Source organism: Macrosteles quadrilineatus, unplaced genomic scaffold (assembly GCF_028750875.1).
Source record: "Macrosteles quadrilineatus isolate MER2022 unplaced genomic scaffold, UCM_ALF_1.0 Scaffold_2__2_contigs__length_208266976, whole genome shotgun sequence".
Taxonomy (NCBI): Eukaryota; Metazoa; Arthropoda; class Insecta; order Hemiptera; family Cicadellidae; genus Macrosteles; species Macrosteles quadrilineatus.
Genome location: NW_026542595.1, coordinates 75665996 through 75691859, shown reverse-complemented (window position 1 = coordinate 75691859; position 25864 = coordinate 75665996). Strand labels below are relative to the sequence as shown.

The window sequence follows — 25864 nt, the reverse complement described above, 5'->3', positions numbered from 1 at the left end:
TCAGCATTTTAACGCATAGCGCAAACCGCCATGTTTGCCCCCTCCCCCCCACCTTATCGACCACTTTTGAAATAGGCGACATACGTAATTTTGATCACCACAGTCCATATTACAATAATCAGCAATAACATTGCGTACTACTTTTATGCATGCTCAAACCCCCTCAGCTCCTGGACTATTTACCCAGGGAGGGAATTGAGTGGATTGGCTACACCATAAACAAATAAAAATGTGAGATATTTTTATCATATTTTATAGGCAGACCTTAAAATATAAACCTCAGTGATTGATTGTTGCTTTTTTTTACCACACAGTTGTTGTGTTAGGTTTATTGTGGGGATATTTATTACCCAACCAAAATAGGCAGTCAAGAAATATTTCCACTGACATAACAGCTGTTTAAACCAGGAGGGTAACATCTATTAGTATATTTACTAGAGTCCATTAGTGTTAAACTAGTTGTTTCCAGTTAATAATATTAACTATATTTCAATATCATCTAATAATTTAAATAACATTTTAACTTGTCACTATGAAAAAAAGGAAAATTTAACTGTAAATTAAATTAACAATAATTAAAAGATGTTAAGCTCAATACTGTTTTAATAAAAGTTTTAACAGAGTACAGAATACTGCCTGGCATACCAGTTAACGAGTTAACATTTTCATCTTAATTTTGACAGTTAAAGAAGAAACTCCTTCCATACTATGTTTTTCGTAAACACTCTAACGTCTTTAGCCAGATGACCTTGTTTTTGTTGTTCTTTACCCATTATTTTTGGTTTATCAAAAGCATGGCATCTTGCAGGGCTCTGGCAGATTAAGACCAACTTTCTCAAGTGTCAGTCCTTGACATTTTTTGATGGTCAAGGCTAAAGCAATTCAGCATGGGAACTGTCGACGGTTGTATTTTAGGGGAATATTTCCTTATGATGGTTTTAAACTTAATTCGGGTAGTATACTCAAAATCACTAACATCTCCGGGAAAAGTTGGAGAAATCATGAGCATCTTCTGTGATCAAGGCAAAATCGCGGATCTCTCTCTCAGTAGTGGAATAATGTGACCATCATAATCTCCCGCAGTCCCAGGAACATCATGATAATTGTCTTCTGCAGCTCTGGTCAATCGACTACATTCAGCATCATTGGAAACATCCCTGATCTGTTCCTACACTGCTCCTTTTGCCTATGAGGTTTGCTACGACTGTTTGCCCGTATAAACCTTAACAAAAATTATGCAAATATAGAACTGTGACTTGTATTTACAATTTTAAGAGGACACACTGTTGTTCCTCATAAAACTACCACCACATTATCAATTAAAATTAAGGTCTAAAGCGGTGTTTACACTGCCGTATTATCACATCCATAACAGGCGTGATCGCCATGCCAATAGACAGCTGTACGCAAATGCGTTGGCACCACGGTACCGTCCCACGGTCACAAGCAGCCGTGTAGTGTAAACAGTTTTCTGGTAGAAGCGTATTCATTAAAGTCGTATTCATTTTTATTTACGGGTGCGTTATGGATTGTGCCAACAGATTAATAATTATTTAAGGTTGTGCTGCATTGAGTGTTATTTTATCTGAAGAAATAGCACGACATTTAAGTGTTATTAAAAGAAAGAAACTAAGCTGTAGCTTTCAATATTTATATCAAATAAACAAGGTTCACTTTGATACAGTTCAAGCATTTGAATTGTTTGACCTTCCATTAATTTTAAAGACTGCTTTGTTTTCACCGTTTCAATTTATTCGACTTGTATCAATGTTAAAGATTTTTTTGTTTTTCATGGTACCGTACTTAAAAACTAAGACGACAACCACTGACTTTAAAGAACAATAGTTAAACTCGTAGTACACACAACAACGAGACGAAAGACGATAACTCCTTACCACGTCTAGCCACGCCTGCCTCTGGCGTAACAACCAAATACGGTTTTGTTAGTTCCAAAGGGCGTGGAGAACAGGCGTATTGGGTTGCCACGCCTGTTGCTCTCACGTCTCCACTGTTTACACGAGGCGTGACCACGCCTCTCAAGAAAGTGAGAGAATTTCTCACCTAAACACTATCAGCCTTTAGCCGTGGCCCCACGACAGTGTAGTTAGTTTGTTGCATTTTATCTTGTATTTGAAGGAACCAATCAGATGTTTGTTGTTTGCACAGTGGTGAGGACAGCTGACATGAGTGGGACCAGTGGCCAAGTGTTGACTCTCTCCTCACATCAGCAGATACAGATACAGGCTCTGCAGAAACAAGCTCTGCAACTGCAGCAGTTCCCTCAGCAGACCGCAGCAGGCATCACAGTGAAACATCAGCGACGACGCAGTACCGCAGACAACAAGTAGCACTGACTCATCATTTGTTGGTTGTAATCTTTTTATTTATTTACCTATATTTATATGATCAAACTGAGATAAACATTTACAATAATTACAATTACATGTTTTATGTGAAATTAAATTTTTACAGTCTTTTAAAGATAATGGATTATTTTATTGATTTTGATTTGTATTTAGATTTTGATTTTATCGAATGACAGTTATTTTAGTATTTTAAATTGAACAACAGTTTATTTTATGTATTTTTTTAATTGTAAGTTACAGTTATTTTTTTAAGGTTACTGATTGAAGTGAAATAATAAATTGTGATTATATATTTTGTTATTTTTTTGTGTGAGGTGGAGTGATCTCTAGGTACACAATGAATTGTTGTAAATACTTATGGACATTTTTCAATTGTTCCTTGTGAAATGTAAATTAACTTTATCATAACTATTAGTAATTTTCTTATTTTTATATGTTTGTACTATAACTTTATTTGATTGTTTTAGTAACCGTTTTATATAGCTTCTAAAGCATCAGGAAATGCTTTGTCGTTTGAACCCTGTTTATTTTTTAGTACTTAAATTCTTCTTGTACAAAAATTGTTGTGTTTTAAGTTTAACTAAATCAAATCATTTTATTCTGTCCGCAAAATAGTTTATAAATAGGTGGTGTGGTTGTATTCACAATGCAAATCATCTTTTTGGCACTGTTTTACAATATAATAAAAATTCTTTATTTTTTATTGATTAGAAAAAAAATGGAATTATTTTTGTATTAGATTAATAATATTGATTATTTAGGAAGACCAATACTTTAATTTACTGTTTTTAGTTTTGACAGATCAAGTGAGTAGTGTAGTTAGTTTTGATACAATGTTTAAACTTTAAACACTGCCAATATATAGAATAACATAGGTATTATGTTAATGAAAAATAGTACGGTATTATGAATAAAACCATCTTTATTTCGCTTAAAGCTTTAGATCATATCTGAAGAGGTATGCTATCCATAACATATCTATCATTTCTCTTAATCCTCTTACATCCTGTTCAAACTCGGATAGTCTATCTTTTAATCAATGATCTTTAATGTTATGATTTCAATATAAAACTTTTAGGCCTAGTAATAAATACTGTATACAATTTAACATAAGTACCCTTTTTAATATTTTTTTAATTGATGAATTACACAATATATAAAAAAAAAAACTTTGGGCTACAAATGTTAAATTTGAAATATCCATTTTAAAAAGCTAGAATGTGTTTTATAAGTTAATTTTAATGCGTAAATTGCACATTTTAATAGGGTTCAAAACTCGTCTCCAGTGGCGGTTCCAAGGGGGGGGGGGGGCTACAGGGGCTAAAACCCCTCGATTGGACTCTGAAAAAATAATTTTAAACAAACATTTTGTCTTTAAGATGTATTTAAAATGTGTTTAAAATGTAGTATACAGGTTTTTAAACACTGTTCTAGACGTTAAAAATGGCTGTAGAAAGTCACCAAACGGTTTTAGAATATGAAATAATTTTCCAGGGGGGGTACCCCGGATTCCCCTCCTTTCTTGGGAAACAACAAACCACCTGGTAGCCCCCACCACAACCACCCTTGACAAGGTCCTAAAACCGCCATTGCTTGTCTCTGATGCATAACAAATAATGCAATGCAATGCCCTTTTAACTTGTAAAAATTACTTAATAGCTGAAAGATTTAACGTTAAAGAAAAAAACATCACAACATGCAAAATATTATGTTTGTTAAGGACATTTATTAGTTGGACAACATTACTAATTTTCAATATTTCAAATGTGTTGATTATATAGGTCTATTTCATTTAGTCTATTCCATTAACCACCTCAATCAGTGATTAATTAATTTTTAATGATAGTAGCCTATCCAAAATCTGATTTCATAAACCGTTTCTTCTCTTGTTTTCAATCTGACTGAGGAGGTAATATACTGTTAAATTACAATTCATGTTTGAAACCGCTACAATAAAGTTTGTCAGTAGCACTGGACCTTTGAAAGCACCCTCTAGAAAAAATGGGGGAGCAAAGCCATTAAGGAAACTACAATATTAATTACCATTCATCCTTTGTGTTAAATCATAAGCTTCAAAATGATACCTTAATCTTAAAATCTGTAAAGCTTTTTATTTTTCAGTAAAAATTAGCATATTAAATTACCGGTAAAGGTTTTATCGTCATATCAATACCACAAAACAAACAAATTTATTCCATCCTTCAGTGTTAAGCGTAATTCAGACTAAAGGGCAATTTAAAATGTTGTGAAAATGGAATCGGAAATGTCCAACAATGGTTTTAATTTTTAGGTAAGATGATAAAGGTGGTGGACAGTTGCCTTATATTAGGCCTTTCAGTTCCATTTAGAATCTTTCTTGGTTTGGTAGCTTGTTTTCAGCTTTCTTCAATTATACTATTCTTTAGAAAACTGTAAAAAATGTAAATTCTAGCATAGTGTAAGGCTTGTTTTGTTTTATCTCTTCACTAGTCTCATACGTGTGGGGTGGGGATGTCTCAGCTGCATTAGACTGTGTCTAGTCCATAGCCAGGTTGTATGTATTGTACCTGTTGTATGTTGGTGTATTTCTTGCTTTTACAACCTTCTAGTCTGTTGAATATATACCACAGGAACTCATTTAATGTCTAAATGTATCATTTTGATGTGAAAAATAGATTACTTGCAAGAGTTTTGGTACTGCCCTTTGCTAATTTAACATAAAAAGTATAGTTGTCGGTTTTTAGCGAATTTCCCTATAGGGAAGTAGCTATTGCCTTAGGTGGCACGGTAAGACTTAGACCCGGGACCGATTTACTTTTTCATTTTGATGTCCCCAGAGGCCAAAAACACCATTGGTTCAAATTTTTATATACGTGAATGCGATAACTTGAGTAATTTTTGTCCGATTTTGATAAAATGTGGTTAAAAAGTGTAAAGCGGGATAAATTTGAATGAGTTTGCGAACCAGCATGATCGGACCATGGGAACGGGGCTTTACGGGGGGTTTTATGGGGTAAAAATTGGTTTTTCTCACTTTTGACCCTCAAAACACAAAATTTCCCAATTTCTCTTTAGACCTTCTTAAAGAGCTTAAAAAACAAATAATTTAGTATATAAAGGTATTTTTGTTCAATTATTGGTAACGGAGAAAATTAAAAAAATTTTAAATTTAAAATTACCATGTTATTCTTATGGAGAATATTGTAAAATGTTGCAGTTTGCTTGTTTATGGATATATTTTGATAAAACTTGGCAAATTTATTTATTTTATACTAAGCTATCAATATCTTACTAAAAAACACACATTATTAGTTTCCTTGTAGCAGCAAACCTAGGTACTCGTTAAACCTAATGTTATTTAAATATATTTAATTTAAAATCAATTCAGACAAATGGAAATTTGCTTAGTCGGCAGGTTTGCTGCGGCGGGGTATTTTATCTATGTATACTTATGCTCATTTTGAATATGAAAAACAATGTTTTTGGTCTAGCTATTGACAATAAAAACTATAGACTCATTCAATTGGTAAACAAATCTTCCAAGAGTATTATTTTTAAGTTTTTTATTACATCCTATAAAGTGATAAACTTAAAATTATTACAAATTTACAAGTAATAAATTTCATCACTAGAGCCTAAAGTGATCCGATGGTGCAAGAGCCTGTGGCATTGCCTTAGTTGGAAAATTAGTAAGGGTCGATAATTAGTTCCCAAAATTGTTTCCTGCTTGTTTTGTCACTATTTAAAGAAAACTTTTCCGTCATGTGAATGCAACATGTATTATTATTAAAACTACTGAAATCCTCTTACATTTTAATTTTGTCTAAATGTCGATTAAGATGTTCTTGTATATATTGCTGTAAAATTTACAATGCAACACAATGATAGAACACACAAATGTTTAAATTACGATACCATAGTATTTTTTTTTTTTATATAGGCATTTACAAACTATTTTCATTTTCAAAATCAGCAGGCAAATTTTAAAGTAGATCAAAAGTATAGATTTTAAAAGTGAAATCCTCAACTTCGGTTGATTCTTTTACTGCCCTAGGGAAAAAAAGAACCACTTAATCCCACAATGTTCTTATTGATAACAGCTGTTCCTTTCCCTTATAAGTAAGCCCCATACTGCCTGGAACTTTTTACACAACGTGAGTTGTGTATCTCTTCCTTCTACCTTGATGAATCCCTAAACCAAGTTCATTTCCCTCAAAATAACTAGAACTAGAATACAGCTTATGAAATTTCAGCTGCCAAATAAGTTGAATGGATAATTTGGATGTTTAGTCTTGACCGCTGAAGGTGCTTGTGTTTCAAGACTGACACAGCTTCTAGTAGCTTAAAGCTTGTACGTAGTACTCAAGCTTCTACTGCCAACCGTGACGTGTCCAGAGAGAATTAAGTCTTAAATGGTTCCTCAGATTTATTTTTTTACTCTTGAAATTTAGATACTACGATACTACATTATAATAATGAGTGTATATCAGCTGTTTTAACTGACAAGTCACATTAGGATGCCGTTACGTATGTATAACATTCCTATGTGTAACATTAGGCTTATGAAGTCTATACGCATTTTCTTTTTAAATTTTAATGATCAGTTTAAATCATCATGTCATTGTATAAACTAATAATTGTTTTTTAAACCTGAGTTACGTATTTAAAATTTCAACTGTAGATTTTATGCCACTTCTATCTACATTTTGACCTAGAGGTTCATTGTTTTTACAAAATTAAAGCATATTATGTAGAAGTTAAATCTTACTCAAATTAAAGACTGACTGAAAGATTTGTTATCTTAGTACTGTAGACAATTAGTCAATAAATACCTGTATCCATTTACCACAATTTATATTGTCTCAGGATATACAGTAGTAACCAACTAAATATTATTGATACGTTTTCTGGAGATCAAGATTATTTTTTGTCAGACAAGGAAATTAAAACATAAATCAAAATAACAAATTCTTTGTTCTTAAGGAATGGATGAAGTTTTTCTATCACTCATGCTCATTTTACTTGTGTTTTTGTTGCCTTAGGTGTTTCTTCATCAGAGTTAACAACACAAAAGTGATCTGATGTAAATTGTAAAAGCTGTGTATAAAACCTATCGATCTAAATAAAGTTTGGCATATCTGTTTGGATATCATTGGACCATTTTCATGTGGTCATGTGGATGTACTCTAGTTAAGGCTGTACTATTTTTTAAACTATAAATTTAACATAAATTCATGATATAAAAATATAGGCTTATCTACCTTTGGGCTTAGTCGAGGCCATTTTCAAATATGTGTCAAAAGACTGTTATATAATACGATAAACCTTGAAAGAATAATGTTCCTGGTTTGTGTGAATTTACTTTATTTACATTTTAATTATTGTTTTATTCGCGACAATACTATTTTGTCAAGATTGACAATGGCTATTGATAATATCTAAAGCCATGTTTAAACCAGAGTTTACAAAACTTTTTTGACAATAGATATTGCATAGACATGGCTTTGTAAAATTAATCCAAACATATATGTTTACTTCATCTATTTAAAGCCCATGATAAGGGCTGGGTCCACTCAAGAACCATCAAAAAGCTACTGATGCGGCAAGTTAATAAACACTCAGCTACCCAGCCAGAATTTGAATTTCGCACAATTAAATGTTAATATTTCTGTTTGTTATGTGTTGATTTGAAAGAATTGAGAGAATAATTTTTGAAGTAATTGTGAACTCAAAGATTGGGTTCTAAACCTTTAGAATAAAACTATACACTGAAGTGCTTAATCTTACAGTACAACCAGGATATATCTGACAAAGTGTTGGACTATCACTTCTTTAAATCCTCAGGTCAATATTTTCAGTTCTTTTATGAACTTTTTAGTATGAAGTAATTGCAAATTTATTTTGTGATATTTTAAAAACCTTAAAAAGAAGCTGTTGAGCTAGAATAATTTATTTCCAACCCCTCAAGGTTTAGGCTACTGTTTTGATCCTTCCACTTTAGGAATGTCTTCTCTCACCTCAGTAGTGTTTTACGTGAGCAATAATTCCTATCTGTACATATCAGTTTTACTTAACTCATTATATTTTTAAAATATTTGGATTCTTTGTCATTCACAATGTAAAGTAAAAATTAAACCGTTCTGTTACGAAATTGTAAAAAATGTAAAATGTTGCACAGTAGCATTATAAATATATTTGTAATAGCTTTAAAATTTGTTCCTTTGTTAAAAAACCGTATGGCCTAAGATAAATACGTGGACTTTGCAAACTTGACCTGAATATCCTACAGTATACGTCAGTGTATTTCTACCCCAACCTCTCATACAATGGTGTGATTTGTGGTTTTCATGTGCTTCCTGTAAACTTGTTACATTATCCATCTTTTTGTTGTAATTATTGTTGTAAATTATGAACCATTCTTAAACTAAATATCAATTAACTAACTATAGATAACTTTTTACCCTGTGACGTTTCCCCATTTTGGCTCTAACATATTAGTGATAATGCTCAATTAATTGTTGTTTATTATTTCATGAAAACACTATCTGTAGAGTAAGTTGTTAATTTATTTTAGTTCTAGGTAGGAATTTATAATAAAAAAAACCAGCAAATCTATGTTTAAAAAAAATTTTCTTGATGGATTATCAACTTTTCTCCATATTTTATGACTTTGTTTTGTTGGTGCGTAAACAACATGTTTGATTAGTTAAGCTGAAGAGTTTGTTTGATTAGTTAAACTGAAGAGTTTGTTTAATTTGATAAAGTGAGTTATTATTTTAAATATTTTTTCAAACGGATATATATATATATATAAAAGGAGATAGATATAAAATTGAATTGAGACTATAAGTTAAAAAAAATGTAAAAAACTTGAATGTTTTTTGAGCATGTGAGATACATGTTGTTGTTGTTGAGTTAGGTGCCTTGAGCTGGAACTGAACAACTTGTACACTGTTATTCTGTAGTATTGAGTTACTGGTACAAAGCGCTATAAAATCTGTCAACTGTGTTTATATATGTACATAGAGATATATTTATGGATAATAGCAATATTAATAACCATATTTGTTAATAACTGTAAATATTTGTAGCAATAGTAAGTGTTTTGTTCTTTATCGATTATTGTAATTATTACATAAATTATATGTGTTTTTTTTATTTATCAGTGTAAATTATTCTTCGAGGGGCGATGGACTTAGTAATTTCACCCCTTTTATAGTGAAATGGACATTTTGTGAATTTGTTCGATTTAGCAAATTGAATAAATTTCTATAAATTATATTGGGGAGTAAATTCGTTTCATCCTGAATTTGCTTAATTTTTTTTTCTGACTGGGCATTACTAACTGTGTTTTTTTCTACACCAATGGAATGTTTTTAGGTTTTGAAAGGGAACAATCCCTAGTCCTGTCACTATCTAGCGTGAACCTTTTTTTATTAATTCATAGCTTAATGACAAATAGCATCTGGGTCTGTAAACGATCATGCATGGAATCAAACCTTAAGGCGAGCACTATAACCACCCAGACAATTTTGTTACTCTGGCGGTGTTGGATATTCCTTGTGATAAAATGCAATGTTTTCTTTGAATAAGGTAACTTGATGGTGGTATTTGGTAAGTTAGATTAGATTTGTATTGCCAAGAATTACCTTGTACGGTATTTGATTGCAGGTACACAAATCTTTAGTCCAGGAGCTGAGGGGGTTTGAGCATGCATGAAAGTAGTACGCAATGTTATTGCTGATTATTGTAATATGGACTGTGGTGATCAAAATTACGTATGTCGCCTATTTCAAAAGTGGTCGATAAGGTGGGGGGGAGGGGGCAAACATGGCGGTTTGCGCTATGCGTTAAAACGCTGATAGTTTGAAAACGGTAAAAGATAGAACATCGGTTAAAACGTCGTCGGAATTCTAAAAATGTGGACAACAATAATGGTTATTGGGTCCGAGGTCGTATCTCTATAAATAAACAAGTTATTGTATAAAATATGTAAAAATGGACTTTTTGTGTAGTTTTTTAACCGAAAGTAGAATTAATTTGTGAGTGTCGCAAAGAAGTAATATCAAATATCTTTGCTGATAGTTGTAATATAGACTGTGATGATAAAAAATACGCATGTCACCTACTTTTCAGGTGGTCGAGAACTTGGTGGGAGAGGGGCAAAGATGGTGGAACGCGCTATGCATCGAGACAACTGTAGCTCGAGAACGGTACGAGATAGGACATCGGTTAAAACATAGTTTTAATCCAAAAAATATTACCAATAGAAAAGGTCATTGGGTAAAAAGTTGTATCTTAACTAATAAAATAGTTATAACAATAATAAGTTTAACAAAATCTACATTGTACAGCTATTTTTTTCGAAAATCGTATGGATTGTTGATAAATAATAGTGTAATTCCTTAATTACTCGGCTATATATTAACTAGATGCATTTTCTTATAAGAAAAAAATATTTTATTACGAATACATTTGGTTTAAAATGTAAAACACGGCCTCCAAACTACATATAATACTTGGGGTTTCGCCGCAATCAAATGCATAATACAGACTACCACTACAAATCCAATTATTATTGTAAAGTTGTTGTATTATTATTATAAGCTATTATAAAAATAGCTGTACGATGTAGATTTTGTTAAACTTATTATTGTTATAACTTTTTTATTAGTTAAGATACAACTTTTTACCCAATGACCTTTTCTATTCGTTATATTTTTTGGATTAAAACTACGTTTTAACCGATGTCCTATCTCGTACCGTTCTCGAGCTACAGTCGTCTCGATGCATAGCGCGTTCCGCCATCTTTGCCCCCCTCCCCCCAAGTTCTCGACCACCTGAAAAGTAGGCGACATGCGTATTTTTTATCACCACAGTCCATATTACAACTATCAGCAAAGATATTTGATATTACTTCTTTGCGACACTCACAAATTAATTCTACTTTAGGTTAAAAAACTACACGAAAAGTCCATTTTTACATATTTTATACAATAACTTGTTTATTTATAGAGATACGACCTCGGACCCAATAACCATTACTGTTGTCCACATCTTTAGAATTCCAACGACGTTTTAACCGATGTTCTATCTTTTACTGTTTTCGAACTATCAGCGTTTTAACGCATAGCGCAAACCGCCATGTTTGCCCCCTCCCCCCCACCTTATCGACCACTTTTGAAATAGGCGACATACGTAATTTTGATCACCACAGTCCATATTACAATAATCAGCAATAACATTGCGTACTACTTTCATGCATGCTCAAACCCCCTCAGCTCCTGGACTACTTGGTATTATGGAATTAACAATTTGTGAACTCAATTGGCTACGAGGTACGAATTCAAAATTATCATTGACTAAAAAAATTTTACTACAAGAGGTGTCTCAAATTGATTACGGAAAAACGGCTTAACGTACAAGGATGAAATAAAATTATTTCCCACTAAATCGACCCCAAGGCATAAACGTAAAAATATTTTTAACTTCTTTTAAATACAGGGTGTGCCAAAAACTGAGGGTCACTAGTTCGAATCTCGGAATTTTCCAAAGTAAACATATGTCATGTTATACACCATTTTAAAGGTATTTGATGGACAAACATTTTGGCGGAAACAAATTTATTATCTGGTTCCGTTTCAAAATGGCGGCAGTTTAAAAAAAAAAAATTATATTTTTTATACTCTGTGTTTTCTATACCAATGCATTTAGCCCTTCTCCGGATAACTTTATACAGGGTGTCGATACGACGTAAGTTGTTAGGAATTAATAAACCTATAAATGATGTGTCACTTGTAATTTTGAACAATGAGCATTTGCAAATTTTCAAAAAATGATTTTTTTAAAATTTTTATTATTTCAATAAACCGTTACTTGTCGCATATCACAGTATAGCTAATTTCATAACGAGTAAGAAAATTCAACCAGAGAAGGGCTAAATGCATTGGTATAGGAAACACAGAGTATTAAAAAAATATAGTTTTTTTCAAAAAAACTGCCGCCATTTTGAAACGAAAAAAGATAATTAATTTCTGATTTCGCGAAAATGTTTGTCTATTAAATACCTTTAAAATAATGTATAACATGACATATGTTTACATTTGAAAGTTCCGAAATTCGAACTAGTGACCCTCAGTTTTTGGCACACCCTGTATTTGACAAATGTTAAAAGTATTTTTAAGTTATTCCTTGGGATCGATTTAGTGGGAAATAATTTTATTTCATCCTTGTACGTTAAGCCTTTTTTCCGTAGACCTCGAGCAAATCCAACATCGAAATTCTTGAACGATTTCAGGCTAAGACGCTGAGAAGAATTATTGGGGCACTCTGGTTCGTATCTAACATTACAATTAGGAATGACTTCAAAATTAAATCAGTAAAAGAAGAAATTACAGACCATAGCAAAAGGTACCAGGAAAAATTAGGATATCATTCGAACAGTCTTGCTGTTAATCTGGACAATATTCAGTGCATTACCAGACTAAAAAGTGTTGTGCATGTGTTGGACCCATCGATCTCTATTATTACAACAATAGAGATCGATGGTTGGACCTGAGCTACAGATTTCCATAACTCTTTAAATGTTTGATCAAACTTTTGGCAAGACTTGTTGATGAACAGGTGCTTGCTTCCTGCCATTGTTTTTGTTAATTTTTTTACTTATTGTTCTCATATTCTTATGAACAGATTGTAAAATAAATTTGGATAAAAAAAATTAATCCTTTGAAATCTATTCTCGTCGATGAAACAAGTATCATCATGAAAATACAGGGTGCGACAAAAAACCGATCTTTTTTGCAGCACACTATTCAGCAACAGGTTGGCTGAGGGTGGTGGGGTTAGGCTCTTGGAAAGCCTAAACACTGCCATTCTCTGTAGTCATGGAACAGTGGTCACCTGAGCAACATGCGTTTGTTATCTAGTTGTAAAATAAGTTGATTCAGTCATTGCAACTCAGCAGCAGCTCCGTGCATTCTTCAATTAGATCATCATGGAGAGGTTCCGACGCGATTATCTGTATGGATAATCAACAAAATTAAACAGAATTATATAAATTAATCTGTATGGATGAAAATTAAGATCGAACCTCAACAATTTTGTAACCAAGCGGTCAGACATGATCAAAGAAGACGCTTATTTTCGGGTGGACCTAAGAGGACTGTTTTCCACAGCAACAAGCACTCTGTCAAATGTTAGTTGTCTGGCGTCCGTTCTGATTTTGGGCCTGTCAGCTTCTTTTTGAACGCAGAAGCCGTTGTTCTAAAGCAGTAACCCACCGCATGATTGTGGTACGCGACGGAACTTCTCCACGTTGCCCTAATTAAAAGAATGCACGGAACTCGGAACTGCCGCTGATTTGCAATGGCTCAATCATTCCTTTTTAAATACAACTCGATAACAAACGTGGAGCTCAGGCATCCACTGCTCTATGACTAAAGATAATGGCAGAGTGTAGGCTTTTCAACGAGTCTGACCCAACTTGTCGCGGAACAGTGCTCGCAGAAAATGGATCGGTTTTTTGCCGTACCCTGTATATATGTATATATATATATATCATTAATATATTTTTTTTTTATCTGCATTATAAGAGATTGAAGTATTTTAATACCCAATTGGCACAAAGTACAAAATTCACCAACTTTAAAAATCCTGATATGAAGTTTATATGAAGCTGTAAGTAAAATAACAATTAATTAATAATGAAAATAGGGAGTTAGTCCTATAGAGCTAAATGGTTCAGAAAATATATTTACATATATAAGTAATGCCTTAATACCAATAATGACACAGTATTAGACTTAATAAATAATCAATGTCACCAATCATGTACTGGAATTAAGCTGCTTGAATTAAAAACAAATATTTGACTGTTTGCTAAAAGATGTAAACCTGTTTTCAAACAGCTATTCAGATAATTAAATTAAGATATTACATTTTTAACTTAAAGGTAAACCCTTGCCAAATATTTGAACAAAACTTTACTAATGTAGGGCAGTTTCTATGATTGTACCTACTTATAGTAAACAAGTATTAACAATTAATGAGGAGCAATTAACATTAGTTACTGAGTGGCTCTTCTTTAAATTGAGGACCTCAATCCAAAATCGTTATCATAAATTTATTATAAATAAAAAAGAGTTTATCATAAATAAATAAATTTACATCAAATACCTAATGAAGATCTTTTCAGTATGTAAAATACATTTTTGTCATATTGGTACTGCATCAAAAACAGCCATTGTACATGCGTTTCGGGTCTAAAGTATAATTATTTATTACTCTAGAGAGTATAAAGCGTTTTTAGCCCCTAGTAAAAAATCAGCTGTTGTCAACTCAGTCGTACATTTTGCATAAAAGTATATGAATCAATTGTATAATCAATTTTAGCTTGTTGACTTATTCTAAATAGTTTGACATATCGATAGTATAATGTACACTAACATATTCCTAATAGACAAAACGATTGAATCAATTACTAAAAAGCTTCTTGTTTCCATCAGAAAATCATAATGAAAACAAGTTAAAAGTAGTTTTGAGTGGTTATCTTCAAATGAAAACCATTTTGGTTTTGTAACTTAGTTTGTTCAAATAATGGAGCAATATGACAAAAAATATAGTTCAACACATGGTCAAATAGTGTCTTTTCAACCCTCGCTCATTTTCCGACCTCGGCTTTGCCGATCATAAGACTTGAGCTTGGGTCAAAAAGAGTCACTTTTTGCCCTAGTGATGAAATATACTATTAATTTATTTAGCTAAGAAAAACAAGAGTGTTTAATGAAAGTTTGACTTAAAAATTTAAAATCAGACTAGTCAATGATGTCAAAATTGACAGAACTAAAATAGGAAATTGATCAGTTTTATTTTTTAATGTTGTTACTTTGCTCAGTCTATTCATGCACTTTATGTCAGCTTTTTTTATCTACAAACAAAACACGTTTTAATTAATAATTGTTGTTCTTATACAGATTCCGTACATTGTTCATTGACGTCTTCATTTGCACTTGGATTGCTGTTTGGACGTTCTACGATCAAGTAACTTGGATTGAAGATGCAATGCACAGGATTATCGTTCAGACGGTTGTTTCCTGAAACACAATCTTAATGTTTAAAAGCAATATTAAACTGCCAGAAAGCTAGAAAGCTTACAATTTACGAGTATTTTCTTTTTTAATAAAAATTTCTAAATAAACGGTCAAATCGCCTAGAGGGCCATCAGGTGATACTGATTTTGACGGTTTTGGTTACACGGTTGCAAACCTAAAGGTCCTATCTCAAGTTGAGCAATAGGCTATAAATAATACTCTTTGTCACTTGGCCCTTCACAGCTTCAGTGGTGAGGTGGATTCATAGTCTGATATTCGAATCTTAGCTTTTTGTTTAAAGACAATTGGTTGTTCGTTACAAAGCCAAGATCACCTGCACCTAAGAATAGAGCAGTAATTTTGGCAATCTAATTAGTATAAAAGCAGAGGTTAAAAGTAAGCAAAAAATATTGTCTTCTTTATAAAGCTATGGTTTCCAAGATCACGCCAGCGTGATCTGTCCGACGTGATGTCCGTTGGGTTGGCACTAATTTTTGTCCAGCGGATGTCAGATCAAGCTTGGCGTGAGGGTGGTTTACAAGAAAGCGGATATTCGCGGTTATTTTTATTGGGAAATGAGCTAGTTGTCAGCAATGACAAAAAATGCATATAAATGAGACATTTACAAATGAACTAAATGTATATTATGTAATCAAAACTGTTAGAAATAACATCATAGTTATTAAAACAACTCTATTGTCCTTGAAATAAGTAAAAAAACAACCAAACATAGCTCAATCATCCGGTTCTATAAACAAAGAGTCCCATAAAAGTAGTTTTGGTTCAAATAAAAAACAAACCATTGTTCAAAGAAGTTGGATTTTATTAGAACTAGTGTCCCTGTTGCTCGAATTCGAGCAATTTCTAAGTATTAGAGGCGTTATTTTAAAAGGAATAACGTTCATAGAATTCGCTGTTTAATTTTGATGTTCGGGATTTGCGTTTGGGGCCAACTGTTGGTTAATAAGTATGTAAAATAAACTGAGTAGCTCATTTAAATTATAGTTGAACATTTATCGTATAGAAACAATAAGGCATATTTTGTTATTGTTACAATACAAACTAAAAACATTGTTTTACCACAGTTGTATAATAAATCGTTAAAGAAATCTTAACCAATCTTAAATCTTATTACCATTCTGATGTTTGTTTATACGTCATATTAATTTAACAGTTGGCTTCAACATTTTATTATAATGTTTACTATTAAATTAAAACAGAATGAAGATAATTAATCATTCTCACTAATTTATATATCTGGCCAGGGGGTAAAATTCCAGGGGGATAAAAATCTGCTACCCCGTAATACACAGCTTACAATTCACGCTTGTACATTAAATAGTCTGATTACCAACCCGAGGCAGCGGGCTCCATGACCATGTACCCAGCATTACTGATGACAGTTGAAGTACTGCAGGAAACTTGAGTTGCACCGGTGTTGACATATTCATGCTGGGAGTTCATTTCTACGTATAACTGCACAAAAAATCAATTACTACTAGATAAATACTTAAGACTCGTAATATTAGATACGATTGAATTAAGTTCTCATAGTCAAAATTAAGCAAACAATATTTATTTGATATTATAAGGCCTTACCTTAGCAATCCTGTTTTTAAAAATCCTATTTTGTTAGAAGAAACAGGATTGCTGAGGTAAGGCCTTATAATATCAATTAAAAGCAATCCAGAAGCTAAAATGATTGAAACAATATTTACTGTTGCAACCTTAATGCATGGAATGATTAGAGAGTGGAGAATATAATTTACCTTTAGGGCTTTAGGCTTGAGTAGTAATAGTCAATGGTAGTATGGAATAGGAAAGTTAAGAGATTTTACCTTGAACTTATTCTTTGTAATCTTGGTTTTTCTTGAGGTTATATATCAATAGTGAAGAGAGAGGAAAAATACTTAGAACTTGTTAGATACTTCAATAGAGAAAAATCACAAAATAATGAAGTGTAAAAATGATCGGGCTGCACTTTACTTTACGTCCTACACTCATTCGAATGAAAATATCGATCGATATATCGATTATTCGATAAGTTATATCGTTTGGTTAGTTAGGAAAGGTTAACCTAACCTAACTAACCAAACTATATATCGAATGAAACAATAGAATAATCGATATTTTCATTCAAATGAGTGTAGGACGTAAAGTAAAGTGTAGCCAATGATTGAGCAAAAACAGTTGTATTTCTTTAACATCAACAGAACATTTAAAAAAAACAAAAATAATAATAAAGCACATGTTTATATTGAAGACCCCAAAACATGTGTTAGAGCCGGACAAAAGGCAAAACTATTTGAATGTTAAAACTTTTGTCTTGGAGGCAGACTAAAAGCAAAATAAATCACAGAATACTCAAAAAAGCATGTTGACAAAAGTAAGCAAACTTTTAATTTATACTAAACGTTCAAGAGACTGTTCATAATGTTATCCACTCTCTATTCGGCCAAATTATTGTTTTTCTTTCTTATTTCGACAATCGCAGTTCTCTGTGCCGGTTTCCTTTATATAGTGATTTTCCAGCTTTGGCTGGATTTGTAATCCACATTGGTATGTTTGAGTTACTTTTTCAGCTGAAGAAAATTTTAGATTCCAGCTCTTCATGGGCGCCCTTATAATATTGATAGGAGTGCTGGACATGAATATATTATATTTTAATTGTATACAATGTCTGTTCAAAAAGTATTCAACCTTACATTATATCTAGTAATCCAACAACGGCATTGAGCTGCACCCTGGCGTGCAGATAGAGGCAACTGTAAGGCACGTCACGTGACCTTTACATGGTGTCGGTTTATTGTCGGCCACCAAACTATATTATCTGTGTACATTGTGTGTAGCTGTCGTGTTTTTGTGCTAAGCAAAATGTCAAAACGGGGGAACAGCAATACTGCATGAAATCTTGCCAAAAACTGGGTGATACCCAAATGAAACGAGTCTTAAGATTCAGCAAGCCTTTGGAAAACACGCTATGGGTGTAACAACGCAGATAAAAGATTGGTTCAAAGATGGCCGCACTTCGGTGGACAGTGCATCCCGCTCTGGGAGACTGTCAACAAGCTAGAAGTCTATGCCGAATGTGCGATGCAGTGTGTCACAAGCGTATCGATTTGTGGGCCATAAACTCTTGGTGGCTTGATCAGGACAATGCTCCAGCACATTCTTCCAATCTCTTTCAAGGCTTCTTGGCAAAACATGTGATTCCTGTGCTACGACAGGCACCCTACTCGCTAGATATGGTACCGTGTGACTTCTGGCTGTTCTTCACCTTTAAGATGCCACCCAAAGGGACCCGATTTCAGAAAAGAATGAGAAAATGTGAGATCTCATTTTAAATCCATTAAGATGAAGAGTTCCAGGCTTGTTTCCAAAAGTGGCAGGAGCACTGGAATAAGTGTGTTAAGTCCCAAGGAGACTATTTTGAATGAGATCACATGTTAAAACAAATCGAGCAATAAATTATGCTTTACCTGAACAAGATTGGATACTTTTTGAACAGACCTCATATTCTTTTGAAAAGATAACAGCCTTAGTGACTATAAAAATACTCTAGTTTGAATCCTTTTGGAGAAGCTATTTACCAAGTTATTTGATGATGTTTTGATAAAAATATGTTTCCTACATATAACGCATCTATTTTTCTCTTTCCCTAAAAGCTAGGGGGGGAGTTGCTGTCCCTCTTGCCCCCCAGTATGTGTGCAGAAATATTATGAATTATTTTTTACGTAATGGAAAATGTCCACAATAATCCCTTGGATAACTAACCATCTCCAAAAAAAACTTCAAACTAAAAACCCTCACTTGAGGATATTTTACTCAGGTCCCTAGTAGCACAAATATATATTAAATACATATGAATAAATATATTTAAAATCTATTTTATATATCTCAAGTGTGTATAAATGTCAATTTTATATAATATTTAAAATATATTATATATATATAATATATGTTTTTGAATCTATTAAATATTTAAAAAATATGTTCCAATAATATATTTTAGTGAATAATATTTAAATAAAAAATGTATTTAATATCTCTTCCAAACATCCCATGAGGCCTAATTATAAAAACATAAAATTATGAAGATTTAGTATGAAAAACACAATTATCAGTTGAGTAAATTGATTAAATAGTTCATAAAAACAAATTTTGAAAAAATTACTGGATAAAATTTTTTAGCCCGGGTGGGTCTCGAACCTGGGTCCTTCGACTTATGAGCCTCTTACCTTACCTCTGAGCTACTTGTGACTGTTGCTAGCATAGTTTGATGGTGAAAGAGCGGCCGTCAGTTGCAATGGTTGCAATGCTTGAAAATCTTTTGATACTACAGTATAATATGATTCTGTTAATCTGTTTTTCCGTAATTCGTTTCTTAAACGGTCGCCAGTCGCTAGCACCCTTTTCTAGCCAATCATTAGAGATTTCTATGATCACATTCATTGTCACATATTGCAATTTAAAAATTAAACCCATCAACACTTTTTTTTCGTTTGACCCAAATGTAGCTGCCGAACCTGTATACTGCCTCTTAACTATATGCATATTTTTTTCTTTACGTGCATGATAGAGTGACACCATTCAGAGTACGTATAATTATTAACTTAATTTTAACACTTTCACAATAGCAATTATCATACAAAAAATGCATGTATGAGTTGATAGACACTATAAAAAACAAAAAGATGCAAATTATTTATTTGCTTATTATAAAAGATTATAGGCTATAGCCTATATTCTACAAATATATGATTATTTTATTAATAAAAATAAATGACGTGTTTCAAAATATATTTATAAATACTTTAAATATATAATATAGTTTCAAAAATATTTTATATATATATTTAAAATATTCTCAACAAATAATTTTTTTAAATATTTAATAGGAAAAATATAAATATAAAATATGTATATTATAGATTCTATACTTATTTGATCAATATATATTATGAATCTATTTTATATATTCAAAACTTATATTTAATTTATATTTTTCATTGCTTTTTGGTAATATTTTAAATATATATTTGAATATATCAAACTGTTATTAAAGATATATTATTTATATATTTTATTCAAAGTTCTATCAAATACAACTTTAAATATATAAAATATTTATAAAATACATATTTGTGCTACTAGGGATATGTTTATTTATTTTTAGATTATTTAATCATAGATTTAACAACTCTTCGGTGATACACATTTTGCCTGATATTTTCCTTTTTTTGCCGAACAAAATGAATTTGGCTCTCCTTTATAACTAGCAAATGTAGAAACTAATAATCTCAAGTAAAATTAGCTTCTTTACTGCATATTAGTTAATTGTTGTCCCTCTTTGGTGAAATTTCAAGAATGTTTGTTGGCTTAAAACCCATTATGGCCCATTATGCCCATTATGCCATTATAGGTCACTATTATAGTATGTATTAGATACTCTAAAATGTATGTCTTCCTTGTATATGGGTACCAGAGGCATCTCTAAAAGTTGTTTATAATGATTAACACTTTAATTCTTATCATCTAATATCATAATAAAAAAACAATATAAAACAATAATTCATAAAAATAAAAAAATTATTACCTCAGGACAATATTTTTACTACCACCATTTACACAACTATTACAACTACATGATAAAAATATTACCAATTCACTATTATTAGGTAACATCTTTTCCATTATCTCAGTAAATGACGGTCGTGAGTTAGGGTTACGTTCCCAACAGTTCATCATAATGTCATACCTGAAACATAGAGAGATGAGTGAGCCAACTACATTACTGTCAAGTTTAGTAACCGGGTGCAGCCCTAAGCCCTCTTCCCAACACCACTGAGTCTGACTCGGTAATTTCAGTCAGTAAAACAAGTTGGGATTGTGTTCCTAACACAACAGTGTAGTACATACTGTAAGTATGCACTTCTGATAAGACCATTTTTGCCGCTTTATGGCATTATTAATATAGTATATTATATTATAACTGGCCCTGAAAGAGAGGGCTTTATAGTTTTATACTAAACCTATACTTTACTATACCTACCTACTTTATAGTTTATAGTTTTTTTTCACGCGGGAGCGCGCGTGGGTGTCTAGTGGACACCCAAATAAAAATGGTTATAAAAATATTTTTTGATATCTAGCTCTTTACACTTTAGACATAATATCTATTTAAATTCATTGTTAAGCCCCTGAGCTGTAGATATTATTGTAAGATTAAATTACTTACGTCAAATACCTCAATACTGGACGGTGTCAAAACATGTACTGATTGAGACTCATAATCCAGTATTAAGCTATTTGACGTAAGTGGTTTAATCTTACAATAATATCTATATTCATTTTCTCATATTGTTACATAAATTTTATGATTCTACCATATCCTTCAATTAGTTAATTTTAATTAATAGTTTGAACCCTTAATTTTTTCATGATTAAATCTACATATCCTCGTCCAGTGGTTGGTCTAGAAGTCATTTTAAACACACTTCACAAATATTTTACATTTGCCCCTGGCACATTGGGTCTTAAGGTTTTACACTCAAATTTGGTCTTGGGGTCTTTTTGTCCAAGGCAGACGGTGCACCGCTCTCAATAAACAACAAGAGAGTTAACATGCTTAATACACTAACCTTCAGTTTAAATAACAATGAATTTCAACTCACACGTGATTTGGTGCATAAGTAGGCTTTTTCATTCTCTCACCACCTATTAGCTTTGCCTTGAATTTTCCATCAAGTTCCCAGTCTGTAAGATATCAAACATGTAATTAATTTGGGTCGCCGGAATTGTACCTCCCTGGAATTGCATCCCCCACCGATCGTTGACGTCATTTTGACGCCAGGGCTAGGGGGGGTTACAATTCCACTCCGTACACTTTGATTTGAACGGAATCTAATCTATTTAATGTGGTCAAGTGATCAGTGAACCGAATAATTATATTAGAAATTAAAAAGAGCAGGAGATGTACGGCCCGGAATTGCACCCTCCATCAGATAGCCAAATGTGTACAGTGTGGAATTGTACCCCCCGGAATTGTACCCCCTCTTGCTCTTGGACAGGTAGCTTGGATTGTGTACGGGCTGGAAGAGATTGTCCAACCATTTGGCTTTACCACTTTACTTCGCCTCGGACTATATGGATATTTTATTAATTTTCTTTAAACCATGAACTACCTGATTACACTTTTGCTTAGTTTGTTTTTATAATACTGTATCATACTGTAATAATATATTAACTTAATATGTCTACTGGAAATAAACATGTCTTATGTCTTAAAACTTGTTCATGAAATTTTACTTTTACTCACCTTCAAACTTCGAAAATACACAAGACAAAGCCCAAATTCAATTTGGATACGTCGTAAGTAGGCTTTTTTAATGCTATACAATCTAAATAGATAAAAATATAACAATAGTAAATAATACAACCTTGTGAGTCCGGTGAGTAGTGTTTTGCCTTCATCTCACGCTAATGTAGTATATTGTTGGAAATATTTGTTGGAAATATACTAAATTGTATGAGTTAGGTCTTTGTTTTGTTTAGTTTGTTAACATTTTAACATGTCTCCGATTCCGGTCCCTACAGCTTTTTAGTTGACAGTGGATTCAATCGAACCACTCGTGCATAACAATATTAAAGGTTAATGAGGGGGGTACAATTCCAGCCCATACAAGCTGTTTTGATCGAGAAAATGAGACGTCATTGTGACGTCACTAACCTGTGGGGGATTACGATTCCGCCCCCCATTAATTTGATGAGGAGCAGACCTTACAGTCCCGCCTCCATTGTTTCTTTTCTCAATTGAACACCAAAGTAGAAACCTGTATTCTAAGTGAATTTCTAAGTCTTTTAAACAAGTAATTATACAACGGCACTTCACAGTACTTCACAACGGGAAAGAGAATGCAAAAGAGAATAATGATGGTCATTTTGGACTGCTGTATGAAATAGTTATACATTCATCATTGATTTTGAAATAACAATTTAATCTTAATACCCCTTTCTTCTAATTCATTAAAGAGGTTAACAATCCCCTAATAGGATTCAGATCTTGATTAGTGAGCAGTTTAATTCATATTCTTAATATAAAGAACTATAGTTTATATGCTACTGTAGTGATTTGTATGTGATAAAAACAAGAATGCTGTAAGAATGCCTAGTTGGTCCTTTTTCACACCAATTCATACAAATTGCTGGACTAGCAATGGTTTCATCTTCTTTCTCTTTAGAACACTTTCTAAAATGTAAAATTTCTTTACCAGCATATGGAGAGCCGGACAGGGAGAAGATTTCCCACAACACGATGCCGTACGACCACACGTCTGACTTGGACGTGTACTTCTCGTACAAGATAGACTCCAATGCCATCCACTTCAATGGCAAGCGTAGCTGCAAAGTCATAACACTTATTTTAAGAGTCTGGTGCAAATTGAATGTACAGTGTTAAACTTAATCTGTAAACTAATAATCAAGTTACCTAAACGTTTTTTCAGTGATTGAAATAAAACTTATTAATTACACAAAATTTAGTGAAATATTTAACATTTTCTAGGACCCTGAGACCCGCAAAGACGCATCCCAGGTCTTGACACTCTTTGTAGCTTTTGGTAACAAAGTCTATGTTGTGTTTGCAGTAGGTATAATTTGATTGTTAACTAGCCGCTGTACCTGTGCCCCGCAACGGGGTGAGGACCACTTTAAACTGTAGGTCCTTAGTTGCCATTGGTTGTATGGGCTGTATGATGAATAATCAGTCCTTTCTAAGGAGCATGTCGGCCTTAGCACAGAAAACATAGCTGTTAATAGTTGTTGGGTGTTACCTGTGGATTAACATCATAATATTTTTGTTTGTAAAAATTACAGGCTTACTCACATTTTTGTTTTTCTTCATGTATTGAGCATTTTGGTAAATACGTTTTGAGAGACCAAAGTCACATATTTTGACAACATTGTTCTCTGCCAATAAAATGTTCCTAAGAGCAAGATCCCCGTGTACAACCTACAACAAGAGTTGATATTAGTTTGGACTAAAACCATGAGATGAAAGGAAACATTCTCTGTTGTCTTTTGCATTTTTACAAATTATCAACAATGCTAAAATTATAGCTTAGTTAGTTATGTATGTAATAAAGCTGACAAAGAAAAGGAGACATGTTAAAATACTTATTTTTACATATTACAACTGAATAATCTTATTGTTTAAAAAATCATCCAAGCTGTAAAACGGGCTATTGGTCAGCCAACAATAGAACTTATTTATAAAATCCTTTATTGTGTGTAACTCAATTTTGGATTTAAGAAAATTATACATTTTGAGTGACAAATCTATTACTTAAACAATACATCATTGAGTGTGGAATTTAAAGCCTAAAAACATATTTTTATACATACAGTATTTGAACCCTAAAATATGCTCAAGCCAATAGTATTTATGTTAGCTAATAAAATATACAATATTTCAGGGGGCAAATATCAGTCCCACACCCCCCTGGGCCTGCCACTGATATCATACAATCTTTTTTCTCGTACAAACTATTTGTTTCACTCCAAAACGTAGTTCACTTTCTGAGTAGCCCTTGTATTTGTCAGATCTATGACCTCTATGAACTGCTTACCCCCTTGGATGCCACATACTCCATCCCTGCTGCCACTTGATAACTCCAGTTGATTAAGCAGTTCTTGCAGTATTCATCTTCAGCTACATACATAACTATATTTAAAAATGCTACTGTAACATGGAACTTAATTTTTTGTAATTTTCATTTCGTTCTTGTTTAGGGAGAAAAATTTACTAAGCGAAACACTAACAAACACAAACAAATTGTATTAACAAAACAAGTATGTATATATTAATAGGCAAGCATATGTATTAATTGGAACTATTTTCATCGGCAAAATTACTTCTTGCCATTGTTTTAAAATTAATTTCAACTTCCTATGTTAGTTTGCTGTGTGGTTCATAACAAAAATATATATACCCGCTCTGGCCAGAAGTTTTACTACTACAAAAGTATGAAAACGTTAGTCTCCATAGATTACAAGAAAAGGGGAGTTCCATGGTAGTTTAAAGCGGGTCTATTTACTGTAAACTGAAGTCTAATCTATTTATAAAGAGAACATTGTATTGATAACTAGTTGCTATACCTATGATTCACAGCGGGATTAATAAAAAATAAACGGTATCAGAATTCTGACACATACTTTTTCCCATTGTCAACAACCTTCGTCATGTGTAAGCGGTGAGAGTAAATATACAGAAATGTGATTTGCACAATTTTGCTCAGAATTTAAAGGATTATAACATACAAAATTTTTATCAAAATCGTTCGGGCCGTTTTTTGGAAATCCATTTTTTTCGTTATTTTATGGGGTTTTATGAGAAAAAGTAAAAACAGTTAATAGTTTTGGAGGTATACATTT

At 32.5% G+C, this 25864-nt stretch overlaps 2 protein-coding genes across 2 annotated transcripts in view; one reads left to right on the top strand and one right to left on the bottom strand.

Annotated features, from left to right (window-relative positions):
• Nucleotides 1-3302, top strand: part of LOC128987097 (transcription factor SPT20 homolog) — a 59399-nt gene extending 56097 nt beyond the window's left edge. The window contains exon 19 of the mRNA XM_054407795.1: nucleotides 2167-3302. Coding sequence (XP_054263770.1) covers nucleotides 2167-2348 — 182 coding nt within the window. The 3' untranslated portion in view covers nucleotides 2349-3302. The remainder of the gene's footprint in view (nucleotides 1-2166) is intronic.
• A 10778-nt stretch (nucleotides 3303-14080) lies between these two features.
• Nucleotides 14081-25864, bottom strand: part of LOC128984438 (vascular endothelial growth factor receptor 1-like) — an 82182-nt gene continuing 70398 nt past the window's right edge. Inside the window, exons 24-30 of the mRNA XM_054403758.1 lie at nucleotides 25060-25142; nucleotides 24318-24443; nucleotides 23704-23833; nucleotides 22108-22189; nucleotides 21095-21191; nucleotides 16789-16909; nucleotides 14081-15436 (exon numbers count right to left, since the gene is read on the bottom strand). Of these exons, the coding sequence (XP_054259733.1) occupies nucleotides 15309-15436; nucleotides 16789-16909; nucleotides 21095-21191; nucleotides 22108-22189; nucleotides 23704-23833; nucleotides 24318-24443; nucleotides 25060-25142 (767 nt within the window). The 3' untranslated portion in view covers nucleotides 14081-15308. The remainder of the gene's footprint in view (nucleotides 15437-16788; nucleotides 16910-21094; nucleotides 21192-22107; nucleotides 22190-23703; nucleotides 23834-24317; nucleotides 24444-25059; nucleotides 25143-25864) is intronic.